Genomic DNA, 23,455 nt, shown 5'->3' on the forward strand with positions numbered 1-23,455 from the left:
TGGGTCACAGTGAGGGGGTGTTTTTCATGCTCCTAGCATGAACAGCCTGTGTGTTTATTTGTATGTCTGGGTGTGTGTGTGTCCCTACAGATTCCTTTATCTCCAAATCGGCCTCGTTGCCGGGGTATGGCAGGAATGGCCTAAACCGGGTAAGAGCTCAGAGATGAAGGTGGTGGGTGGAGGCCAAGACCACTCTCTGAATCAATACACTGTGTGGGCTGATCAGTCTTACTCATCATATTTCAACAACAGCCAGAGATTCACATACATTTTAGGATTTCATCTGCATTACTACTTTAAAGCTTTCCTACTTAAACTGATGGTCTGGCCAAAAAATTGGCCGTTTTCCTTGGCTTCCAAATATTAATATACATTTAAATTGTGCTAGCCAATTAACAGAGATTAAGATCCTTCTGAACACAGCTTGGTGAAAGTTATGGCATAATTACTACTGTTATCTGCTCATCCAGAAGGAACCACGTTGTCCTGCCCAGGTTGCTTAGAGACACTAGCAGCATTATATGCACAGTAGAGCATATAATGAGAATCCAAGCCAGCATATTCCCAACCATCAATACAACACTAAAGCATGCATCTACACCAGTGAACCCCTAACATTTACCCCAATGAAGACCACTGACTTAAAATCGCACAGCTGAGATGTAACATACACACACACACAAAAAAAGAACAGCAAACTCAGAAACTTAAACCATCAAGCTCCCTACATGCAGCCACGGCAGGCTCGACTGATCTTTATCTTGATGACATTGTTGAAATAAACATTTCATCACACAAAAGCTCGGGTTTGATTTCTTGAACCAACTTGCCTTTAAATCAGGGGCGTCCAGTCTTATCCACAGAAAGCTGGTGTGGCTGCAGTTTTTCATTCCAGCAAAGCAGGAGCTCACATCCTATAACTGACTGGCTGTTTGAAGACTAAGACTAACTGATTAAGTGGAATGAGGTGAGCTTTTGTTTGATTGGAATAAAAAACTGCAGCCGTTTGTGAAGAATTGTTGAGCCCTATTATAAATAGAGCTTAATGTCTGGGAACAAACAACCCACAGCCCTGCTGTCCTGACACACCAGATGCTAAAGATATCTAAAACAAAAGCTATCCAAAAAGTAATGAACACTATATATTAAGTGCTTTATGGTTCTATTCATGTATAGATTTTCTTTGCTAAAATCTGTATTCACAAACACAAGTTTTCCAGGAAAGGCCATTGTTCCCAGTCTTTGTCTCAGAATCCAAAAACTATTTACAGCAACTGAAACTTCGAGTAACAAAGAAGGCTGTTAAACCTCTTTCTATCTTTGATGCATATGAAGTATTAACTTGATGCTTCTATGGCTAGTGTGACAATAGCTCCCACTTGTGGAGAAACCTGAAACTGCAGACATGTGTGAATGACTAGTTTCATTTTAAAAGATTTTCCATCATCATGTGGAAATTTAGCTGTAGATGTTTATGGAGGAAACCATCAGAATTCCAGAATTTCCGTTTTTCTGAAGCATCAGGGCACTTAAACTGTGTGAAAAATGCTGAGAATTTCCCTCAGACAGACTCTTTTAAAGCCATAGCAGGGACAGAGGGAATTTACCAGTCTAGCCACCTATCACTGCTGCAATGTTCCTTGGGTTTTACAGTAAAAGTGAATAAAATATTAGATGTTCATACTACATAACATTATTTAATAAACGGTATAAAGTGACAGTCTCATTTCTCTTATCCGTTCTCCTTTCCAACACAGTGATTACAGATGGTTAAGTGCAGACCTGTTACATTTTTAAAACCCTCAAAACCTTCATGAACTTCATTTCCACTCATTACGTAAACATATAGCTACAAAAAACATTTACAGAGCTTTCTTGGCTTCCTTTTAGGCCTTATCACTATGAAATGTTTATATATGCTTACAGGTGAGGTGTTTCTAAGGCTTGATGAATCTGTTGCTTGTCTTTCTAGCCTCACAGTGCTGACTACTTCCACTATGACAGCACCAATGCAGTGAACTGGGGATACAGAGGTAGGCATGCTGTCAGTCACGCAGCACTAGCACTGTAGTGTTTTTAATAAAGAGCTAGACCTCATTGCTCTTGTCTCTCCTTTTGTCTATTTCAGAATACAAGGTGAGTCCACACAACTGTGTCGAAGCAGTGGTTTGTGCCAGAAAGCAGCATGTTTAGCATCTACATGTATGAATCAGATCGTATCTGTTTGTTTTAGACATGTTTCTCACATGTTTGAGTGTTGCAGATTTACCCTTATCAGGATCTGATGGTCACTGTTCGAGGGCGTACCCAGCTCCCCAGTGACGTGGACAGGACGCGGTTAGAGGTAAATCAACACCACAGACACTGTATTCCTCAGTTACATAATAAAGCAATTATGTGGTACAGTTGTACATGGAGTATAGCAATATAGTTCAACAATCATCCATGGTTGCCAAGCAACATGATTATTAAAGATTACTCTATGAACTGCAAAGTGGATTGTCATTCATTTGTGCATTTTTTTAAAATTCAGTTCATATTTTGTCAAATGTACAGTATAGTTTCAATGTGGATTCACTGTTTTCAGTAATGTGGCAATCTGTAAAAATGAAGGGATTTTCAGAAATAAACAGGGCTGTAGGTTTGCTCTGTAACACTGAGGATGAACTTACTGTACAATTAATCTCCAGAATGATCTGCATTTGAAAACTGGTTACACAATTACTGTAGTTAACCATTGACTACTGTATAACTTGTATTATATGATGATTAAATGATTCCAATCCTTTGATAATTAATGTATGCATGTTCAGCATTTTACAAAAGACAATCAGATGTCAGAACAACAGGTTAAAAGCCATTCATGCCATTTTCGTACCCAAACTGATGATGTTTGTTACCAGCCTCATCTTATTTGCTTCCACATCACTCCAGAGACATCTGTCCCCTGAAGAGTTCTACCAGGTCTTTAGGATGACCATAGCTGACTTTGACCGTCTGGCACTGTGGAAACAAAATGAGCTGAAAAAACAGGTGAGGCTGTTCTAGAAGGAAAAGCTCTGGACTTTAACATCAGGTAGACTGCACCAAGACCGGAGAGCACTGGAAGACCAACTCGGTCAGAAGGAACTAAACGATCTGGCTTGGAGTTTGGTACGGAGTGGATGTGGACGGTCTGGAGACTTCAGCCCTTTTGTGGTGGACTGGTTCACAACTATGAATGAGAAGCAAGAGCACCAGGGAGATGCCTGATGTCTCTGCGCCTCCAACCACAGCCTAAGTGACTGAACTTCAGGTTACACTAATATAAGAACTGTATGAACATTGCCTTATAATGATGAAATGGTTAGGTTAACACCAGCAACTGTGCAGAGATGATGGACAGAACGCAGATGACCTTGTTTGATTAGTGTTTAGACTGTATGCTTTTTTTTTTTAGAAAATGAGATTGTGATGAAGAGCTGCTGCTGTGTTGAGGAATGTCAGTTGCATTGAGTTGTTGATTGCTGTCACTTCAGGAGGAGTGTTCTGTGTGTTGCAAAAACCAAAGTGATTTTTTTTTCTAGTACATATTGAAGTGTGCCATACTTATCTTTTTGAGAGGTCGGCGACATTAAAAGGAAATTCTACAGATTTTCCGTAATGTCTACATAATTCAATCAATAAGATTAACGAAGAATTCAGAGTGGCTTGATGTGAAATCTAACAAGATTTCTAACAGTGGTGGTGATGGGAAGGTTTACAACACAATTATAACCATTTTATTTGCTAAAACCACCAGTGAACCTACGCTTGTCTTGTTTTTTTTTGTCTAATACTGATGATGCTAAAATAGTAAAATTAAAAAATGTTTTGTTCAGGTAATATTTTGCCTTATAACATCTTGCATGTTCCACTCTTTCAAGAATGGTTTTAAAAAGGTCAAAACCATTCAAAACTACTATAAAACATCTCAATTCACAAACAATTCACAACCATCTCATGTAATAAACTTCTGTGAGAGCTTTTTAAAGGCATTAAACCCTTCAGACATCACCACTGTGATCAAGTCTGACTCAGTCAGTTCCCCTAGAACAGAGCGTTTCACATCAGACCACTCTAAACACATCTTAACCATTAAAATATGCAAGAACACTGAAAAATTTGCATTACTCCCCTTTAACATGAGTCATTCATACATATTATATATATAGAGCGCTTGGGGATTTAACGTGAGATTTTTGCATCCAAAGAATGTATATCAAGCAAAGGGATGTCAGACGGAATTTTAAGCAAGACTAGATGGTACTTGAACAACTTTAATTGATTAGAAATATGGTTTGTCATTTTGTTCTTTTCTGCCTTAATTATTGAGTAGTTTACTAGTTTACAACATGGTGTCTGTTGTTAATCTAAATCACTTGCACAGAAATATTTTCTAACCTCAACAGCATAACTATCCATAACAGTCTGCCACTACACACTGTATTTTTCATGTCCATCAAATTTAAATTGACCACTGTATTAGACCTTGATGTGTTTGAGAACTGAATAAAAAGTTTTGGTTGAAATCGGAGAAGTCTGACGACAGGAATGGGCAAGGAGGTATGTGGAAAAGAGGACAAATGAAGAGCAGAATGGCACTCCTTGTGTAGGGTGACTGAATGAAGCAGATGGAAGGGATTTGACATGGCAGGTTTTAGGGAAATTTAAACTGAAGGACTAGGCTGATCACACATCAAGATCTTTTGAAGTGTTGCACATTCTAAACCATCAACAGAATTCCTCGAATTTTAACACAACTTTGTTTCAACACCTGTAGCAATACTAAAGTTGCACCGTTTACATAATTACACACATTTCACGTCATGTTTGTTTTGTGTGTAATAATGCTGAGAATCAGTTTTTAAACCTTTGAGAAGCTGATATCAAGCACATCACATTTCAAACAGATCACTTTTGTTATCCAGAACCACTAACAGCAACAGAACATTGTTTTTGAACTCTTGTGCTTTATATACGAATTATGCATAGCAAGTTTTAATAAGACAACAACCTGTCAGGAAAACTGTGGTAATTTTATTTAAATAAAATGTTTAAGGGAGAAAGCCTGTGTGGTTTGTCCAATTTATACGGAATAAGACTTACTTCAACCAGTCGGTCTTTAAAAGGTAAACGACACAACGCATTTTCATGAACCAAAACGTTTAATGGGTACAAAGAAAAAGTATGTATTGCAGTTCAGTGCCTTTTAACAAAATCTCATAAATAACCCAATTGATCAGTGGAAGAGCGACAGTTCCATGGGGGCATAAAACTCTACTGGACACAGAATGACCTGACACAATGAGAGGTGTTTGCTGTCGCTGTATGAATCCAGACAGGATGCGCTTAGCACAGAACTCGAGGCGTCTGGGCGCTGAGCTACAGGCCATCTCCAGCCTCTCTTCATCCTGCAGGTTTTTATCATGCTTGATTTTGTCCTTTGAGGGAAGACATTCCAGCTCTCATGATCTCATCTACCAGGAGGATGTTACTAGCAATAACCGTACTGGAGGGAGGGAGATACAGACAGAGAGAGAGAGAGAGACAGAGAGAGATCTCATTCATATTAGAGAGACACTTTTTACTTAAGACACAGCTTGTCTGTTGGTTTTGCTTTCCTGTACTGTTCACAGCTATTCAAACAGAGCCATCACCCTGTTTAGGACTACTTTGGGCAAGATCTATACATTAGCCTTTTAATACAATTATTTTCATGCAACTATGAAAATGATTAAATTAGTGACCTTTTTTCATTACTTGCAATATTTCAATTGTTTTGTTAAAAATGCAAAATAAAAGTTCAAATAGGAAGAAGGATGTGGTCGCTTAAATACATGAAGGTAAAAAGTGAGAGCAAAGTTGAACTCTAAGGCTTGTAATTTGAATTCTGGACAAATGTGTTCTCCCTTAAATGTTTGATGAGATTTCCAGCATCCATCACCATTTCAAAATAAGAGAGAAAGGTGCTCTTGCATGGTGTCTGACTGCATTTACAACAGATTCAGTAAAACAGAATTCAGCCATGCTAGCAATAATAATCATAATACCACAAGTACCATTCACAACAGACTAGTGAAGTGTCTCAAACGCATTCAGGTTTTACTTACCAGGAGTGAAGGAGCTGCTTTTTAACACTGTAGTTATCCCAAACACCAGCCTCCCCAGCAAGCATGGGTTCACCTTAGAAATGTTGAAGGGGAGAATATTAACCAAGTCATAAAAGGAGGACATAAAAAAATCTTTTACATGACTTAAATTAGGGGGAGTCAAAGAAATGGGATATTTAGAGATACACACCTGTACTCAACTCCACACCAATGAGCTGACCAGACTCTTTAAATTCAGTCTGCAGCTTCACAAGAGTCTCCTGTGGATCATAGCCAGAATTCTGAGCCAGGACCTACAAAGAAAACATGCAGCTGTGCTTTAGACTCCGGCTCAGAAGTTAAATGAGAGGCAACGCAATTTGAAGGATATAGCACATAAACGTGACATGGTACAACATAAAGAGCTTAAATATTACTTTACTTTAGGGATGATAAGCAGAGCGTCAGCAAAAGCTTGCACACCCAGCTGAGCCCGGCCCTTCACTTTTGGCTTGTGCTTCACCAGAGCGTCTGCCACAGCAACCTCAAATGCCCCTGCTCCTGCAATGACACTACCTATTGTGTAGGAAAAGAAGAGAGGAGTCAGACTGACTTATGAAGGTGTGAAGGTGCCCGCTTGTGGCAAGTCACAGACTTCACCACCAATTACATCTGACCACTATTAAAAGCCACCTGAACACTCAACAGGCTTACCATCCCAGGGTAAGGATCATTAAAACACTAATACAAATTTCTCTTTCCCCCCCAAACTGCTGAAAAACAACTTTTGCAACATAAGGCAAACTGCTATTATCTGTGCTTAACTTAGCATAGGCGTTTTAAAGAGTATAGTAGAGAGAGAAAAAGACAAATCTGAACTCAATTTCATGGTGTCTACAATTGTCTAGTTAAATTCAATACTTCCCGATTAGGGCTGCAATCATCAAATATTTGCATTTTCAAATGTTCTGTTCAACATCAATATCTTGATATGCGTTTTACTTTACCAGTCAACAGTGAGCAGTGCAGAACAGCAGAGGAAACAGACCATTTTAACCACAGTCTCTTTAATAAATGAAAACAGCTCTTAGGTCTCTTCAGCAGGGGTGTGACCATGATTTAGATTCTTTATAGATTCCTTAAGTTTAAGCTGCTCAAAAACACTCTACCAAGTGTTTTATGTCCAAGTATGCAAATTTATTTCTCCTCCGGATGGACAGCGTGTCGTGCTTGCAGGAATAAACATGGCATGCAGAATGCTTGCTAGCAATCCAGGACAATAGGAAAAGCACTCGGACTGAACCAGGTGATTAAAACCAGCACCACCTCAAATTACAGCTCTAAAACAGTTAAAGTCTTGACAGCCCAACCTCTACTACAGAGATATCACCCTAATTGGTTTTACATCCTGTGTAGGCACACTACCTTACTCTCTTTAGAACATGCTGCTACTGAAATTGAAATGCGTGGCTTTATAAATAAGTAAAAGTGTTTAGTTCGAATGGCTCATTTCTGATTATTATTATTGAATATATTATTGCATATTATTATTATTGAATACTTGTTGATGTCCTTCTTAAAAATCACCTACACATGCTAAAATCTAGGCACTTAAGACAACTTAACACCTTATGTAATTCAATAAAATATCAAATTTATTCAGCATCAACAAAATTAATTTTAATGGACACATTCAATCTGCAATTATCACGCAACAAGCTTTCTTCTATCCTGATTTTGGAGTCTACAATCTTACCATCTTCAATGGCGTTTTTCACTGCGCGTAGGCCATCTCTTACAGCATCCTTGATCTGTGTTAGGGTGTGTTTGTTGGGGCCTTTGATCAGGAGCGTCACAGAACGAGGGTTTCCGCACTTCTCAATGTATGTGTACTTCTCCTCACCCTGTTGCAAACATGCGATAAGCATATGATATACACTGAAAAATCTCTAAAATCATCAACCTCCCATAAGTGGGCACAAGGAGACAAAAAAATGGCCCAACTCACCAGTGTGTATTCATAGACAAGACCAGCATGACCCAAGCATTCTGGAGTGAGGTCATCCACAGAGTTCATTGCAACCCCACCACAGGCTAGAGTTAGTCTGAAAAACAAACCAATGATAGGCTTGTTACAGTCACATTAAACTACACAAGTAGGTAAGATCACATTAACCAGAGGGCCAAACTGTATTTTGACATGTGTGTTCCCCCTCAATATCAGTGATAAGATGCAATACACTACCACTGTAGTTACATGAGAAAGAATGGTAATCTGGCATGGTGTCTGACTGCATTTACTACAGAAAAAGTAAAACAGAATTCAGCCATGCCCATCACATTTCTTCAGCCAATTGCTCTTAATCTTAAGCACAATAAAATGACTGAATTTCGTCCGTACCGCTCCATGTTCCTCCTCTTCGCCCTGCGCAGAGCCACGATTCCCTCTTTGGCCAGAGCATCCAGAGAGAATGGGTCAATACCCTGCGCAAAAGACAAGAGTTTAGACAATGCTACTGCAGTAACTGTCTAGGTTTAGACAGTCTAGACAAAAGTATACAATGTGCTGGTCCCATGAATACATGTAGTAAGAACAGACCATCTTCTACTGCAGAGGTGTAGACCACACATTACTGTAGCACAGTTCAAGACCAAGAAGTACTATACAAGAACCCATGGGTGTTTACTGTGCATAATAGGGCTTTAGTCTATTTGTGGGTTATTAGAAATGTAATATTTAGATGCTACTGCAGATCTTATATGCTTAAGTGAATCAGGAGTGTTAGATTAACCATTGAATTAAACTCTGTAGAACTAGGGATGGGGAAGCCACACCTCAGACCAAATTATGTTCAAATAAAATCACATTAGTTCCACAGAGTATGAAGTATTATCAGTAAGTATCATCACCTTTAAACTGCAATCTAAGGTGCTCTTGTGAAACATACAAGATATTTTCACTTGCCTTCTGGTTGATGACCACAAAGCCCTTGCCATTGTCAGCACACACTTTGTTCTTGAGTGCAATGATCTTCTGGACACGTTCCTCAATGAATTTCCTCTCAGCTTTCACCAGTTTCTCTCTCTCATCAGCACTCTTATAAAAGAAGCCAGAGTTCACCTCCCTGTGGAAACATCCCTCAATGTAGTATGCACTATAATGGCTTGCATTACAGAAACTCACATAACATATTCTTGCAAGGTATAACAAGCTGACCCTACGTTTTCTCATATTCCAAAGAGACGTTGCATGTCAGGATGTAAGCGTCCTCCACTCTCTTCTTCATGTCCGGATGTCTAGCTCCATGGTCCAACACCAAACCTCTGATCAGTCTAAAGCAATAACAAAAATGTGCACTTAACTAACTGAAATTTAACAGTATAAAAATTTTTTTTACTTGTTTCTACCTTTTTCCAAGTCTGTCTGAACTGTTATGTACACCGTTCTAGCAAATTTATCCATTAAATTGTGTCTTGAATGCTCCACGCGTACCACAACCATATACAAGAAAGTGAAGAATAATGCAGTCTCTTACTGTGTATCACTCTCTGTTTTGTGCCTCATTTCCATGATCTCCACCATGTAGAGGTCAATAGGCTCGTTTGGTTTCTTGATGGCCAGCACAGCATCGACCACAGCCTGAGGAAAAAGAAACTCAACTCATAAAAGGAAATTTATAAAAGATCGCCCCCCCCCCCAATTGTAGCCATTTGCTCTCATTCATACAGCATGTGGGTTCTTGTTGCAGTGGAGGCTGTAGAGGGCAAGTAACTTTGCATTTTGCTATGGCTTTTATTAGTTTGCTACTTGTTAAATTATCCATAGGTCTCACACAAGATGTTTTCCAGCAAAACCAAAAGGTATTGTACTTCATAAGCCATTTAAAAGCTGTATTTGAATGTAAAGCCAACACAAAGATTCAACCCTAGAAACAAACAGCACTCAAGAATCTGGACTTCAGTCTGCACTGCTATGGATGGTTAAAATGATCAAACTACAATAAAATCCATTAACAACACAAAGATAAGGTTATAGTCCTTTTTACAGGTTGGTATCCTGCTACTTTCTCATCAAGCCAAGATCTGTGACATACAGAAACCAAAGTGTTAATGGAATGAAAGTAATATACAAATCTGTGAATGGACAGCAAAACAATCAACTAAAGACACACCTTTGGCAAAAGCAAAAATCACAGCTGGTTTCCATTTTTTTGTTGGTCCCATGAATATATGTAGTAAGAAGGGAGTCTTCTACTGCTGAGGTGTAGACCACACATTACTGTAGCAGTGTTCAAGACCAAGAAGAGCTACAAAAGCACCCATGGGTGTTCACTGTGCACAAAAGACTCATTCATATGTCTTGATTTGCCTTGAGTTCTATGCCTTATGAGTTCTCTTATGAGAAACTACTGGGCTGCTTTGTAGCAACACCTTACAGCAAGACTAAGACCAAGCAAAACATAAGCTGTCAGAAGCTCTGAACTTCTGCATATATACCTTATACTTTTATATCTGCAATACAGAATGTACTAGCAAAAGTACTATACTGACTTGCTCGCTGAAATCCCTTTTACAGCAGTCTAGTAATGTTGGCACTTTCTCTTAAGTGTGAGAAAGGTATTCTTTTCACAATAAAAAGACAAAATGACAGCACAGACATCTAGAATTTGAAATGGTGAATTCTTGACATCTTTGTCTCTTTTTGCTACCTCTGTGAGCAGGTCAGCCAACTCTGCATGGACCTTGGTTCTCAGTGAGGTCCTGGCCACATTAATGAGGGTCTCTCGATCCATCTCCTTGGTCACCTTCACCTCTTCCAGCACCTCCAGGGCCTTGTCCTTAGCAGCTTCAAAGCCTTCAGCAATTATTCTGGGGTGGAGTCCCTGAGGAAGCAGACAAGGTGGAAAAAAGCAACAAATGAGGCACATGCCTATAAATAAGTCACCTTGCAGCAATGAGAAATTATCAGAACTATGTTCTGCAGAAATTTTTACAAGTTCAAATTACACCTAGTCCTAGTTCTGATGCTGCAATCCACCGTCAACTTGAAAACAAATTTGTTTCATATTATTTTATTTTAAAAGTGTGTGAAAAAACAATATGAATACCAACCTCTGAAATGTAAAGGTCTGCCTGTTTCAGTAGCTCTCCAATTATAAGAACATTGGATGTTGTGCCATCCCCGGTGATGTCGTCCTGGGCTGTGGCCACCTTAGCAATCAAAGATGCAGTGGGATGCTGGATTTGCTGTCAATAAAACAACAAAAAAGGCAAATGAAACATTAAGCGACAAGCCGGTATTTATGATGACATATCCTAATGAACTGCACCAGGGCCAAGAATATCCACAGTAAAACTACTCTAAAGAAATAAGTTCACATCACACTTTTGCTGTCAATTCAAAAGATTACGCAGAATGACGAGAAAAAAAAAAGACATCTACTGACTGATAAAGTCTACGTTTACAGTTTAAACAGTGAGAAAACAGCACTGAAAAGGTGTACGTAAAACGGAGCATCATCTCTTACCATCTCGTGCAGCAGAACATTGCCATCTTTGGTGAGCTTGATGTCTCCTGCACCGGACACAAGCCTGTGGATATGAAAGTTCCTGTTAAAACAGCAACTGAAGCCAAGGAAAGTAGTAAAAAGACAAGACAGTGATTTGTCATCAATAGTTCTGCGCATGTCTTAATAAATGTATCCAACTACATTAAGAGCACAAACGCGCTGCTCAGGAACACGAGCCTGTTCCGAAAAGGGTGGGTCAGATAAACTAGTACAGCATGAACCCGGCAAACACGACGTTACAGCTAGTTTTATGTAGTTAGCTCAAATCCAGAGAAAAACAAACAATCCACAACGCAGGTCCACAGCTGGACAGCTAGCTGCTTCGCCAATAATTCTGTGAGGCGATAATGTCTGCGCCGTCTCAGAGCCGCTAGCTCAAAGGCTAGCAGAGCCTAACAGGAGCCATGTGGATTTAAGGGAAGCTCGCTAGCAGCGGTAGCTTAGCTTGCTACACTCGGTTTTAAGAGTGAGTTGGCAGTTTCCGAGTAAGCACTAAAATTCTGCTCAATAGCGCTTCTATAGTTGGCACAGCGTGAGAAAAACACTCTCACCGACAGGCTGCTGAATCAAAGAACACTTTTATTGAACAACTTTGTGCGGAAAGGAGCTAGCTAACAGCTAACGGCTTCAGGTAACAGGGCGACTGAAGCGCGTGCGCAGACAAAAGCGGTTAACAAAGCAGAAAAAAAAAAACTTCACCCACATTTTCATGGTCCCTTTCGGTCCGAGGTTACTCCTCAAAACATCTTGAAGTCCTCGGGCGGCGCTAATGTTCACGGCCAGTGCGGCCTGAGCTCTGGCCACCTCCGCTTTGGGGTTAAGCGCCTTTACAGCAGCCATCGCGTCCGAGCTACAGCGTCGTTAAAGCTGAGCCGCTCACGAGGGCCGGCGGGAGAGAGAGCAGCAGCAGGCGGCTTCCAGAAGCCTCCAACACGCGTTCCCCGGCAACGCCCACAGCTCGCTCCGATTGGACACAGACCCAGACGACGACAGAGCCCGCGTAGAATTGATTGGCTGATTGGGGTGTCAATTATTTAGCTTTGCAAGAAAACGGCAGTTAGAACCAGCGAGTTAGTTCCGTTTACTGGACCGATTCTTTCGAACAAGAATGAATTATAATTCGATTCAGTTTATGGAACCGACTCTGTTGAACATTCCATTTTAATATTTTGAACGACCGATTCACAAGATTCATAGAGTCAAAGGCTAAGCTTTGTTCTAGGCTGCGTCTGAGTAGTTGATGAAACTAATCTGTAGCCCATAGATTTAATAAATATAATGGCAAAGCTGACTAGCATGTGGATCCACGTGGGTTTCAAATCAGGCAAAATCAAGAAAAGCAGACAGGAAAGTAAGCTTCCTTCAGCTATTCGGACACCGCTTCTTTCTACAACGGGAGTCGGTTTAGCGAGTCAGTCTAATGTCGATACCCAATACACAAAATCTACACAAATTCTGACTATGCAAATTAGCGTATTGTTAATGGTTGCTCTTTAACTTTCATTTCATGGCATTTTGATTTACCGAGTTGTGATTTCACGAGATTACAATTTTGAAAGGCTTTTTTTTCTTATACGTCTCCAGCTTGCATGATTAGGTAGACACAACAAAAACGTTTGATTTGATTTTGTGAATCGCCGCAAAAGAACGTTTCTTTTACCAACATACCACATACAAATGTAAGTGCTAGGACTCCTGGCATTAGGGGTTTAGCTAAGCAAAATGCACCTAAAGAAAAAATGTTTGGAGCTGTATTAACACAATCCGAGACCAACGAGCAAATGCATACATAAGTATCGAACATGATTTACTGAAATCCACTATTAATACTGCAATTCGCCCAAACTTATTTTAAAAAGTAACATATCTTTCATGTACATTTTATTTCCCCTTTTAAAGTCATTCACACACTTGAAATCTGTACTTCACCCAAAAACAACGTAGAGAATAGCTGTAGTTCAATCAAATTTAATTCAGTATATACACAACTAGTCTTTTCAAAGCATTGGATGTTAAATAAAACCATATTAAACATTAAGGAAGTGTTCATAATTCAGTTTTCCACAAAACCTCATAGTATGGCTGAGCAAAACGGCAAGTTTTGGCAGTCAGGTGTCCTTTTCAAAGTGTCAAGGTTTCTAACCCTTGTGATAAACAGAGAATGTTTGTTCAAAGACAACATGATTAGACAATCAGTATTATGAGGTCTGTCGCTGGATTAAAAGAGAACACACACTACTGTTTGATACACGATCCATGTCTGTAATCTAGTCAAAGACAAGAAATCAACACAGGTAACATCTGCAAATCAAAGACAAGATTAAAACTGAGTTGGATTTAGTAAAGAGGCATGACAACCGTTTTTGCTCTTTTTGTTAGAAGGGAGCTCAAATATAAATGCAATTTTCCCCCATCCACCACTCCAATAATCATTCAGCAACATGTTTTGAGTCTTTTACTTAACATGTACACAATTTGTGACTGAATGATACAAAAATCGATTCTCACCATATATATACTCAGACCAGAGCCAGTCTGTTGTGCACTAGCTCAGGACTCCTAACCGCATTATTGTTGTTTTTTTTTTTTTTTTTTATGAACCATACAATGAGACTGCAAGGCTAATGGCACAACTGATTTATACATAAAAGCTTTGCACTAGCTGGGCTAATTTCACCTACCCATGGGTCTCAGGTCTTTTACAGCTCTCGTTGTTACTGCCATGAAACTGTACTACAGTAAATGTGAAGATAACAAAAAGGTCAGCATGGTTTTTTAAGCAAAATGCATGCATGTCATTCAGTGTCGATCTGTTAAATCTACATACATCAAGAAAACAAAATCAGCCTCTGGATAATTGATTAACATGCTGGAATAGGTTTGGAACACACAAATCAAAGACGGCAATGAACCTGCTACCAAACCCGTTTAAGAAAAGTGGGAAAAAGTCATGCCTATGGAAACTTGAACAGCCCAAATATGAAGTGAGACTTAAAATATGCTTTTGGGATGTTTGATGAAAACACCACCATCACTCTTTCATGCCACGATTAACTCAATTTCTGGAGCCCTGGTGTAACCTGTTGAAGTTTTAGTGTATAGTGGTCTGACAGAGTTCAACTGTGTTGTTTTTGATATTTGTTCATTAACTGAAGAGATTCTGACAAAAAAAAAAAAAAAAAAAAAATCAACACAGACCACTGAACATATGGGAATGGGCAAAGTGGATTGTGATCAAAACTTAGAATCCTAAACCCTAATTATCGAAACTGACCAGAAATCCATGGCAGTGCAAAATCTGACTGACATTTGGTTGGAATCATAAAATCCTTTCTGGTTAGTGGGTTTCTGTCAGGGTCGTCATGGGAGGCTACTTCAGAGGCGATGTCTTCATCGGAATCATTATTCTTGATTCCATGTGCTGAATCAGAGGAACTAATGGCAGCAGGGGAAACAGTCACACATTTACAATTAGACAATTCATAGTGGGTTGCAAAATGCCAGTTTTGTACTGTGTTTCTACACTCACCCGTGTAGTAGACAGCTTCATCCCAGCCTTCATGCTGCCAGGCTGCATTTCTAGTTTCCTCTCTTGATTGCAGGTCTTTGTATGCTGGAAGAGACCAATGGCACAATTAATCATTAAAGAATTACTCGGGGTTTTTTCTACCTAACCTGTATCTGAAGCACCCGTCTCAGACCACAGTTGAATACTAATCGATCAGTGGGTCTCAGTCCTGGTCCTGGAGTAGCACTGGCCTGCATGGTGTAGTGTTTTCCCTGCTCTAAGGCTACGTTCAAATCAAAGGCTCGGCTCAAATTTACATCCCAAATCATTTTATTTCCTTTTTAATGTGGCCTATATCTGACATAAATCTGACCAGATTATGCACATGAAACATGCACCTGACCTATATTTCGACTGTAACCAAGAACACCCAGCTCATTTAAGGATGGATGTGTTATTTAGCTTATTACTTGCTTCAGATATGTTGGGAGCAAGCTGTGCAACTCCAGGCCCTGAATTGAGAGTGTTACTCCATGCTTGGGGAGAAAAAAAAAAACAAACAAAAAAAACTCCACTGACAGATTTGACTTATGGCAAGTCATTAGGCAGTTGCCGAATTCTGTGAATCATTTGTGAAACTTGGGAAATACAGGCTGTTACTGTCCATGTAGCTAAACTTCACTTACCCCAGAGGTGATGTACCATGTACAAGCTTCCAATCTGAGAAAAAAAGCCTCCAACAGCCTCGTTGTTCTGCTGCCGCAACTCAATAGCTCGAGCCCTGGTGAAATCATTCACAGTCACTTTTGTTATCAGACACTACTACATCATGTAATGCTCAGGAGCAATGACTGTCCAGCTTGCAACATTACATCTCAACAAGGGGTTCACTGATATGGAATTTCTGAGCTGATAATGACAATCAATAAATAATACCTTGTTTTGACCTGAGCCAATACAGAAAAGAGTGACAGTTTAATAACAATTATGAAGGTGTCTTTTGTAAATTATCTACATTTTTCAAATGTCTCTCAGACAGATACTCTTGTACTTGCTACTGTTTTTCCCCTCTAATGATTGATACCCATATGTTCTTTACAAGAATGGCAAACTCGGTTAATTCTGGGCCACAACCCTGCAGAAATGAGCTTTTTTCCTCTTCTAATTCAGCTAATCCATTTCAATGAATTCATTTTCCAGGAAAGTCTGTTTACTAAGCATCCATTTTTGCAACACCAGCGGACAGTTATTCCCAGCCATACAAAACCAGGATCCTATCTCTTTGAATGCAATGAGACCAACACATTTAAAATTGAAGGTCAAATTAGTTTAAAAAAATGTTTAAATTGCTGATAAAATCTAACAAAAGTCGAAAACAGTTTGTAGCGTCTAGCTAAATAATGGACAAAAAAACGTTTCATCTTGTTGTTACGGCTACTGCACCTGCCTAGATCTCCAAAATGAGGGCGGCTTTCCTCGCGTGCAGCATAACCAGCACAATAATTTAATCTTTTTTTTTTCTTGAAGTGCAGGACTTTGTCCACAGACGCCTTGAGCATTACAAGCTTTCCCATTCAGATTTCAACCAGTGACCGCTCTCCTTCTTTATAGCATCTAATTAGCTCAGGACTGGACGTGTGTTTGATGAGACAGAATGCCAAACTCCATCCACTCTTTTGTTTATATGCAAATTTTGAAAATGGACAAAGTTGTTTGTCGATTAAGAAGTGGTGTGCCAGACTTAACAGTCAGTAGATGGGTGTTTCTGGTCTAACTCATCTACAAACAGTTCACAAGCTCAGTATTATTAGGTTCAGCTTTCTCACTTAAAGTTCCTTAAGTCAACACCGTTGAAAATGTAGGCTATCATAAAATTTGAACTCTTGCAACTTGAAAACTGACTCCTATAAAAGTGTGGTTTCATTGTAAAATCTATGAGAGCTAATAAAGATCCCTTCATTGTATAATCCATACAGTGAGTGAGACACTTGTCTTGCACCATGCAGTGCAAGCATGCTACATTATCTTCAAGCATTTGCACAAAAATGTGCCAATTAATTAGTGTTTATGCATTCTCTTTTACCAACTTTCATGGAAAATGGGGAGCTTGTGGCCCAGAAGGACCCCTGTTTGACACCCCGTTTCATACAGATAACTGGAATGATAAAAGGACGAGCAAAAACTGAAAATCTTTAGTGTTTCCCCTTTTCGCTGAATGTTCGATGAACACTTGTTGCAAACTGCAATTCTATTGTCATCTGAAACTGTGGAAAAACGTATACACAGCTGATGTTTTCATTTCCGCAGCATCAGGACATTGATATGTGCATCAGTTTGTGCACGAGCATAAAAATACAGTGCCTATTTATGAGTTGAAATTATCAGCTGCAATTCCAACATCAGATGACCAGCAATATATCATAATCCTGTAACTACAAGCCTCACTTACCTTAAGCAGAGCATGCTACAACGTTTGTAGTCCAATTATCAAATTAGCCAAATGTGGATTTTCAATATTAATTTACTGGCAATTAAACAGTTTTACACAGAGACATGCAGAATTCATGATTCTAAGATGCCAGTGTCAATTTTGACAAATTACAAAAACTCAGCAGGCAATAACATACATCAAGAATTAAGGCAGGCAGAAAAGAAAATCAAAACGGCATTTTTGTGCCATCTATCTTATGAATACATTTTTAATTTGGTTTAAGCGCAAGAAATGTTACCATCCATACTCAAAACTCAGCAACTACAATCTGTAGAGGCAACAATAAAAGCAGTTGAAAAGGTTAAATATCCCTAGCATATTTTGCATGACATTCCTAAAAACAACAACAGGACATATCCTACTGAAATAAAAAAACTGTAATAATTGTTCGTTCTTACCAGTAATTTCCCCACTCAATCATGGTTCCAGGCTAGAAGAAAAAGATACATATATAAATGCCACAATTATCATCAGAACTGAGAAAAAAAATCATATTGTATCGCCCCCTGATGCTGTCAAGCCATTACTGTTTTCCACATCTCGGTATGTGAAAACTGCACAGTTCACATAACATTGTTTAAATGAGCATGTATGTTGATATTTGTAAGGCAAATAGATGTTTTGGCCATCATTATCTTTTCCATACCCGGAGCTGGTAGGATCTCAGCTCATAGATGCTGGGTCCAGGTCTCGGCACAGGCTCATTCCAAAAGCTGAACTCTAGAAGCAGCTGGTTTCTGCGGGACAGCAGCATCTTCCCTCGCTGATCTCTGTACGCCATGAACTCCTGATTAGATAAATGAATGGTAAATGAATACATAATAAATCAGTTGTTAAATTAATACATTAGTGTAGAAGAGAGCTTAAATATGCTGTGCATTGCACATTACAACATGGGTTGATTTCAAACTACGATGAAAGGAGCCACAGGGGGAATCTCATGTTTTTTTCATTTTGCTGCTTGTAAACTAATTTAGAGATAAATAGGTGGTATGAAGAAACCACCTGCTGGTAACCTGATGCTTTTATACTATTAATTGCTTACTCCTTCCTATGCCCTAAAAAAAAAAAAAAAAAAAAAAAAAAAAAAACACATTTCTGTACTTGTATTAAATAATTGTCCTCAAAAGTTTTATTTGCGAAGGGGCAAAAGGATTTCTCAGTTTTTAAAGCCAAATTTAAGAAAGCGTTTCTTAAACATTTCTAGTCATCCAACTGCAGAAGTGGAAGCAGTGTTTCAATTCACACTGGCAAGAAGACCCATAAACCCCAACATAATGCCCGTCCAGAAACACCACTGAATTCTCTGGGATTAAGCTCATCTAAAATGGACTGATACACACTGGTCACGTGTCTTGTGGTCAAACAAATAAATCAAACAGTTTGTTTACTGAAATAACAGACACGGTTCTCCAACCAAAGATGAGAAAGCCATCCAGATTAATACCAGCGTAAAGTTGAATAACCTGTGTCTGTTATGTATTAGTTCCCATGACATGGGTAACTTGCACATCTGTGAAGGGACAATTTTTACTGATAGATACAAACATTTTGGAGCACCATATTCTGCCTTCTAGACGCCATCTGCTTCAGAGACATACATGATTATTTACGTATGACATCATCAAACCACATTCTGCATGTTATAACAGCATGGCTGCATAATCAGAGACTGCAGGTACTAGACAGGAGTGCCTATCTCCCATTGCAAATGTGTGAGACATATAAAGTAGCAAAATAAACAAATAAAATCCAGAGAATACTATACTTTTGTTATTAAAGTTCAATGCAAATCAAACAGAATACACTAATCACTGCTTTATATTTTTTATTGCGATCTAATATACAGTTAACACATTTTTTGGTATAGAGGTTTGTAGTTGCTGAGTATCTATGACCCAGTGTGTGGAGGCTACGGTTTTTCCCAACTCCAACATTGGCAAAAATGTTACGTAAGTGACATCACAACGCACATATTTGTTGTTGTTTGTCCTGTTAGGTAAACCTGCCATAAACCTGTTTAATTAGAAAAGTACAATAGCTCATTTTCGTCCTTGATGCAGTTATGTAATGGAGCACTGGGCACTATAGCTTGGCCACATGGTCTCTTGCACCATTCTTACATGATGCTGATATGTCGTGCCTGAAGACAGTGCTTCTTCATCTACATACCTTATTCTTCCTGAGTTTGTTCATGACTTCGGTCAAGGCTGGGTAGCCTCCTCTGTATCGCCACAGATGCACTGACAAAGAAAGAAGGAATCACAAACTATTGACAAGATTATGGCTGGCATCTGCACAGCTATACAGTGTGTTTTCTGTGTTGTCTGAAGCCAAGCCAAAGCATCCTTCAATCAGCGGGTCGCCAGGCTTAACACGGTAGAATGCCCAACTTAATTAGCCATAGTGTACCTGAACCTAAAGTCGCCAACAGGTCCAACAAACCAAACACATAACAAGACATCACAGAGGGAGCTTCTTTAAACATACTTTTCATGATTAACAATAAAGACCCATGCTCACCTGCTTGGTCCTGCTCTCCATACCATGTGTTCCAGGTGCCCACCAGCTCACAGGGGTACTCCGGGTCTGCATGGATATTTGGCAAGACATCTTCACTGTAAATAAATATGACAGTGTAAATATAGTGCAGATACTGTTAGACTGTTAAATTATGAGCAATGTGCAGCACTGATACACTAGAACAAGTACAGGAAATTATCAAATTCTACAGATATAAGACCATACAATGTGCCTCTTTCATTTTAAGCACTTGCAGAGAAAGAGCACAGATGGATTAAAGAAATTTTTCAACAGAACTGGATTTTTCCCAAAGCATGATTCATTAGCTAAAGATTACAGCTATATGCATCGTTACAATTTTCCTATATAGAAATGTCAAGCATAAAGACAAAACTCCAGCTTTTTAATAAGAAATGTGATAAAACTACTTGCTTGCAACTATGGGCATCTATATGAAACCAAGACTATTTCATACAGCACTCATTAAGCACTACACACCATCTCAATACGGATGATCTTACCAAAGTTTGTTATAATCATCAAGGCACTCTGGCTTGACATTGTGAACTGTAAAAGAAAGGCATGTTATGGACTGTGACAGATCGTGCTTTGACTGACCAAAGGAATAAACCTCCACATAATCCAGACTAATCTGGCCCCCAAATCAATGCAAATGCAACAGTGTAATTCAGTGCTTGAGACTTGAGCAGTGAAGAGCCATGTGTCCTAGCCTTGGGGACATACACTGGATTTTGTAGAGGTTGTTGTCTTCTTTCTTGGCCAGGAGGTGAGAGTGGGCATCTTTTCTGGGGTCGACCTTTCGGACAAAGAGAGATTTGAACCAGCTGTCTTCACGGTTTAAGTTTGAGGATGCAGACAGACTCCTGAGAAGAGAGAGAACGAAACCCCAGTTGGCGAGTGATTAGTCCGTTTAACATTTAGGGGAGACTACAGAGAGGGGGGCTGACCTTTTACCAAGGCTAACTATACACATTTCAATAAGTTTAGCCACGTTTTAAGTGACCAGCCAAACCAGGTCACTGCAGGACATGGCAATGTGTTCTACATACCCTGTGTACCTGCACGTGGGTTTTGTTATAAACGTTAATGACTGAATAAACACCAAGAAATAACTCTAAAATCTTGGTTACAAGCCACGAACACAAACCTTATCGTGTTTCAACAAGGCTTTCATAACGACCTTGAGCTCAATCTTATGGCCAGTGGCCACTGCTCTGTATGAACACCCTCAAGCAGCAGCTGCTCAAAGTTCCTACAAAATAGTAGTCCCTGTAAAGTCTGAGGCAAAAGAAAACGTTTCTTGTGATAAGCATTTTACACGCACAACTAATGCTGAGCCACCTGAAATCCCCCGCAGGCGGCATTTTGATGCATGAGGATCATTCAAACCTCGCTAAATAGCCTAGCCTGCTAGTTGGCAGCTACACCAAGTGCGCTCGTCTCGGGTTCCTGGGACGCGGAGCGTAAACACAAGACAAAAGTGCACGAAAATCAACACTGTGGGACTTCATGTGGTTTCCGACACTCCACGCTTTCGCTAGCGGTCGAACCTGAGAGTTAATGCCACTTGCTGTTTTGGCCGAACCCCATTTTTCGCCCGGTTCAGGCCGTTTCCCAGGCTCTGAAGGACTCTCGACGCCATCTTCCCTGAATGTCGGACTAGCTGCAGTTCCTGCTACAAAACGGCCGCGGTGCCCTTCCGCTTTTCATCACTAGAGGACAGCACAGCACAAAACCAGCCATTAGGGGTCCATCTTTAGAGGAAGGCGGGTTAGAAGGCAGCGAGAGAGAAGGAAAGGCAGGAGTGTGGAGGTTGGAGTAGGGACATAGGGACAATGACTGGTAAAGGCAGAGAGCTTGCAGACATGATGGAGAGAAGGAAGGTAGATATTCTGTGTGTTCAGGAGACCAGATGGAAAGGAAGCAAGGCCAGGAACATTGGAGGTGGATTCAAGCTGTTCTATCATGGTGTAGAGAGGAAGAGAAATGGAGTAGGGATAATCCTAAAGGAACAGCTTGGGAAAAGTGTTCTGGATGTAAAGAGAGTGTCAGACAGGATCATGAGCCTGAAGTTGGAGGTTGATGGTGTAATTTTGAATGTGGTCAGTTCATATGCACCACAGGTTGGTTGTCAGTTAGAGGAGAAAGAGGAATTTTGAGTAAGATGGATGAAGTGGTAGATGGTGTCCCTAGAGAGGAGAGATTAGTGATTGGTGCAGACTTCAATGGACATGTTGGTGAAGGGAACAGAGGGGATGAAGAGGTGCTGGGTATGTATGGTGTGAAAGACAGAAATGCAGAAGTTCAGATGGTTGTAGATTTTGCAAAGAGAATGGAAATGGCTGTGGTGAACACTACAATATTTTCAGAAGAGGGAAGAACACAGGGTGACATACAAGAGTGGAGGGAGGTGCACAGAGGTGGATTATATCCTTAGCAGGAGATGCCACCTAAAGGAGATTGGAGATTGTAAAGAGGTACCAGGGGAAAGTGTAGCAAGGCAGCATAGGGTGGTTGTCTGTAGAATGAGATTAGAAACGAAGAGGAAGAGAGTGAAGACAGAGCCAAAGATTAGATGGTGGAAGCTGAAGGAGGAGGATAGTTGCAGGCAGTTCAGGGAAAAATTGCAACAGGCCCTTGGGGGCAGTGAGGAGCTACCTGAGGACTGGGAAACTACAGCTAAGGTGGTGAGAGAAACTGGCAAAAATGTGTTGGGTGTTTCATCTGGTCAGAGGAAAGAAGACAAGGCAAGTTGGTGGTGGAATGAGGAAGTCCAGGAGAGTATTCAGAAGAAGAAGGCAGCTAAGAAAAAGTGGGATAATCAGAGAGATGAAGGAAGTAGGCAGGAGTACTGTGAGGTTAGTCGCATAGCAAAAAGAATGGTGGCAAAGGCAAAGGCTCAGGCCTATGATGAGCTGTATGAGAGGCTGGACAGTAAAGAAGGAGTAAAGGACTTGTATCGTTTGGCTAAACAGAGAGCTAGAGCTGGAAAGGATGTACAGCAGTTTAGGCTGATAAAGGATAGAGAGGGAAATGTACTAGTGAGTGAACAGAGAGTGTTGAGGAGTACTTTGAAGAATTAATGAATGAGGAAAATGAGAGAGAGAGAGGAGGACAATGGGGGGAGAGATAGTGGATCGGGAAGTGCAGAGAATTGGTAAGGTGGAAGTGAGGGCAGCTTTAAAAAGGATGAAGAATGGAAAGGCAGTTGGTCCAGATGACATACCTGTGG

General features: G+C 40.0%; 3 protein-coding genes and 2 non-coding genes across 10 annotated transcripts in view; 1 reads left to right on the forward strand and 4 right to left on the reverse strand.

Annotated features, from left to right (window-relative positions):
* Nucleotides 1-4,550, forward strand: part of LOC108431786 (actin-binding LIM protein 3-like) — a 122,821-nt gene extending 118,271 nt beyond the window's left edge. For all 5 annotated transcript variants that reach the window (XM_037546232.1, XM_037546233.1, XM_037546234.1 and 2 more), the window contains 5 exons: nucleotides 91-149; nucleotides 1,973-2,033; nucleotides 2,129-2,136; nucleotides 2,264-2,344; nucleotides 2,935-4,550. In XM_037546232.1, the coding sequence (XP_037402129.1) occupies nucleotides 91-149; nucleotides 1,973-2,033; nucleotides 2,129-2,136; nucleotides 2,264-2,344; nucleotides 2,935-3,048 (323 nt within the window). In that variant the 3' untranslated portion in view covers nucleotides 3,049-4,550. The remainder of the gene's footprint in view (nucleotides 1-90; nucleotides 150-1,972; nucleotides 2,034-2,128; nucleotides 2,137-2,263; nucleotides 2,345-2,934) is intronic.
* Nucleotides 4,551-5,167: 617 nt separating this feature from the next.
* On the reverse strand, nucleotides 5,168-22,608 carry cct6a (chaperonin containing TCP1, subunit 6A (zeta 1)). Of its 2 annotated transcripts, XM_037546236.1 has the most exons (16): nucleotides 22,598-22,608; nucleotides 20,802-20,806; nucleotides 12,384-12,563; nucleotides 11,639-11,702; nucleotides 11,223-11,357; nucleotides 10,820-10,993; nucleotides 9,647-9,750; nucleotides 9,333-9,443; nucleotides 9,076-9,235; nucleotides 8,512-8,594; nucleotides 8,119-8,215; nucleotides 7,867-8,014; nucleotides 6,553-6,686; nucleotides 6,322-6,424; nucleotides 6,132-6,204; nucleotides 5,168-5,530 (listed from the first exon to the last, which is right to left on the reverse strand). In XM_037546236.1, the coding sequence occupies exons 3-16, from the start codon at nucleotides 12,518-12,520 to the stop codon at nucleotides 5,446-5,448; spliced, it is 1,608 nt and encodes a 535-aa protein (XP_037402133.1). In that variant the 5' UTR covers nucleotides 12,521-12,563; nucleotides 20,802-20,806; nucleotides 22,598-22,608; the 3' UTR covers nucleotides 5,168-5,445. The 2 variants fall into 2 exon arrangements, with proteins under 2 accessions (XP_037402133.1, XP_017560632.1); XM_017705143.2 differs by lacking the exons at nucleotides 20,802-20,806; nucleotides 22,598-22,608 and having other exon boundaries at nucleotides 12,384-12,580.
* On the reverse strand, nucleotides 5,920-6,050 carry LOC119265485. Its single transcript, XR_005131678.1, has one exon. It is a non-coding gene; the product is annotated as a small nucleolar RNA SNORA15 (small nucleolar RNA).
* LOC119265484 lies at nucleotides 8,311-8,443 on the reverse strand. Its single transcript, XR_005131677.1, has one exon. It is a non-coding gene; the product is annotated as a small nucleolar RNA SNORA15 (small nucleolar RNA).
* On the reverse strand, nucleotides 13,633-21,930 carry LOC108431779 (protein NipSnap homolog 2-like). The gene is made up of 10 exons (XM_017705138.2): nucleotides 21,774-21,930; nucleotides 20,947-21,086; nucleotides 20,724-20,769; nucleotides 20,203-20,297; nucleotides 19,852-19,922; nucleotides 18,326-18,466; nucleotides 18,078-18,109; nucleotides 15,875-15,969; nucleotides 15,210-15,293; nucleotides 13,633-15,115 (listed from the first exon to the last, which is right to left on the reverse strand). Exons 1-10 carry the CDS (start codon nucleotides 21,863-21,865, stop codon nucleotides 15,051-15,053), a joined length of 861 nt encoding a protein of 286 aa, XP_017560627.1. The 5' UTR covers nucleotides 21,866-21,930; the 3' UTR covers nucleotides 13,633-15,050.
* Nucleotides 22,609-23,455: the final 847 nt, after the last annotated feature.

This window comes from Pygocentrus nattereri, chromosome 16 (assembly GCF_015220715.1).
Source record: "Pygocentrus nattereri isolate fPygNat1 chromosome 16, fPygNat1.pri, whole genome shotgun sequence".
Classification (NCBI taxonomy): Eukaryota; Metazoa; Chordata; class Actinopteri; order Characiformes; family Serrasalmidae; genus Pygocentrus; species Pygocentrus nattereri.

Excerpts from the sequence above, each read along its gene's own strand:
- LOC108431779 (XM_017705138.2), bottom strand. The coding sequence starts at position 21,865 with ATGGCGTCGAGAGTCCTTCAGAGCCTGGGAAACGGCCTGAACCGGGCG. Across the intron at positions 21,087-21,773 it reads CAAGTGGCATTAACTCTCAG|GAGTCTGTCTGCATCCTCAA; the intron begins GTTCGACCGCTA and ends CTCTCTTCTCAG. Across the intron at positions 18,110-18,325 it reads TGAGATCCTACCAGCTCCGG|CCTGGAACCATGATTGAGTG; the intron begins GTATGGAAAAGA and ends TTTTTCTTCTAG.
- cct6a (XM_037546236.1), bottom strand. The coding sequence starts at position 12,520 with ATGGCTGCTGTAAAGGCGCTTAACCCCAAAGCGGAGGTGGCCAGAGCT. Across the intron at positions 9,751-10,819 it reads TGGCTGACCTGCTCACAGAG|GCTGTGGTCGATGCTGTGCT; the intron begins GTAGCAAAAAGA and ends CTTTTTCCTCAG. Across the intron at positions 6,687-7,866 it reads GAAAAACGCCATTGAAGATG|GTAGTGTCATTGCAGGAGCA; the intron begins GTAAGATTGTAG and ends CCTACACAATAG.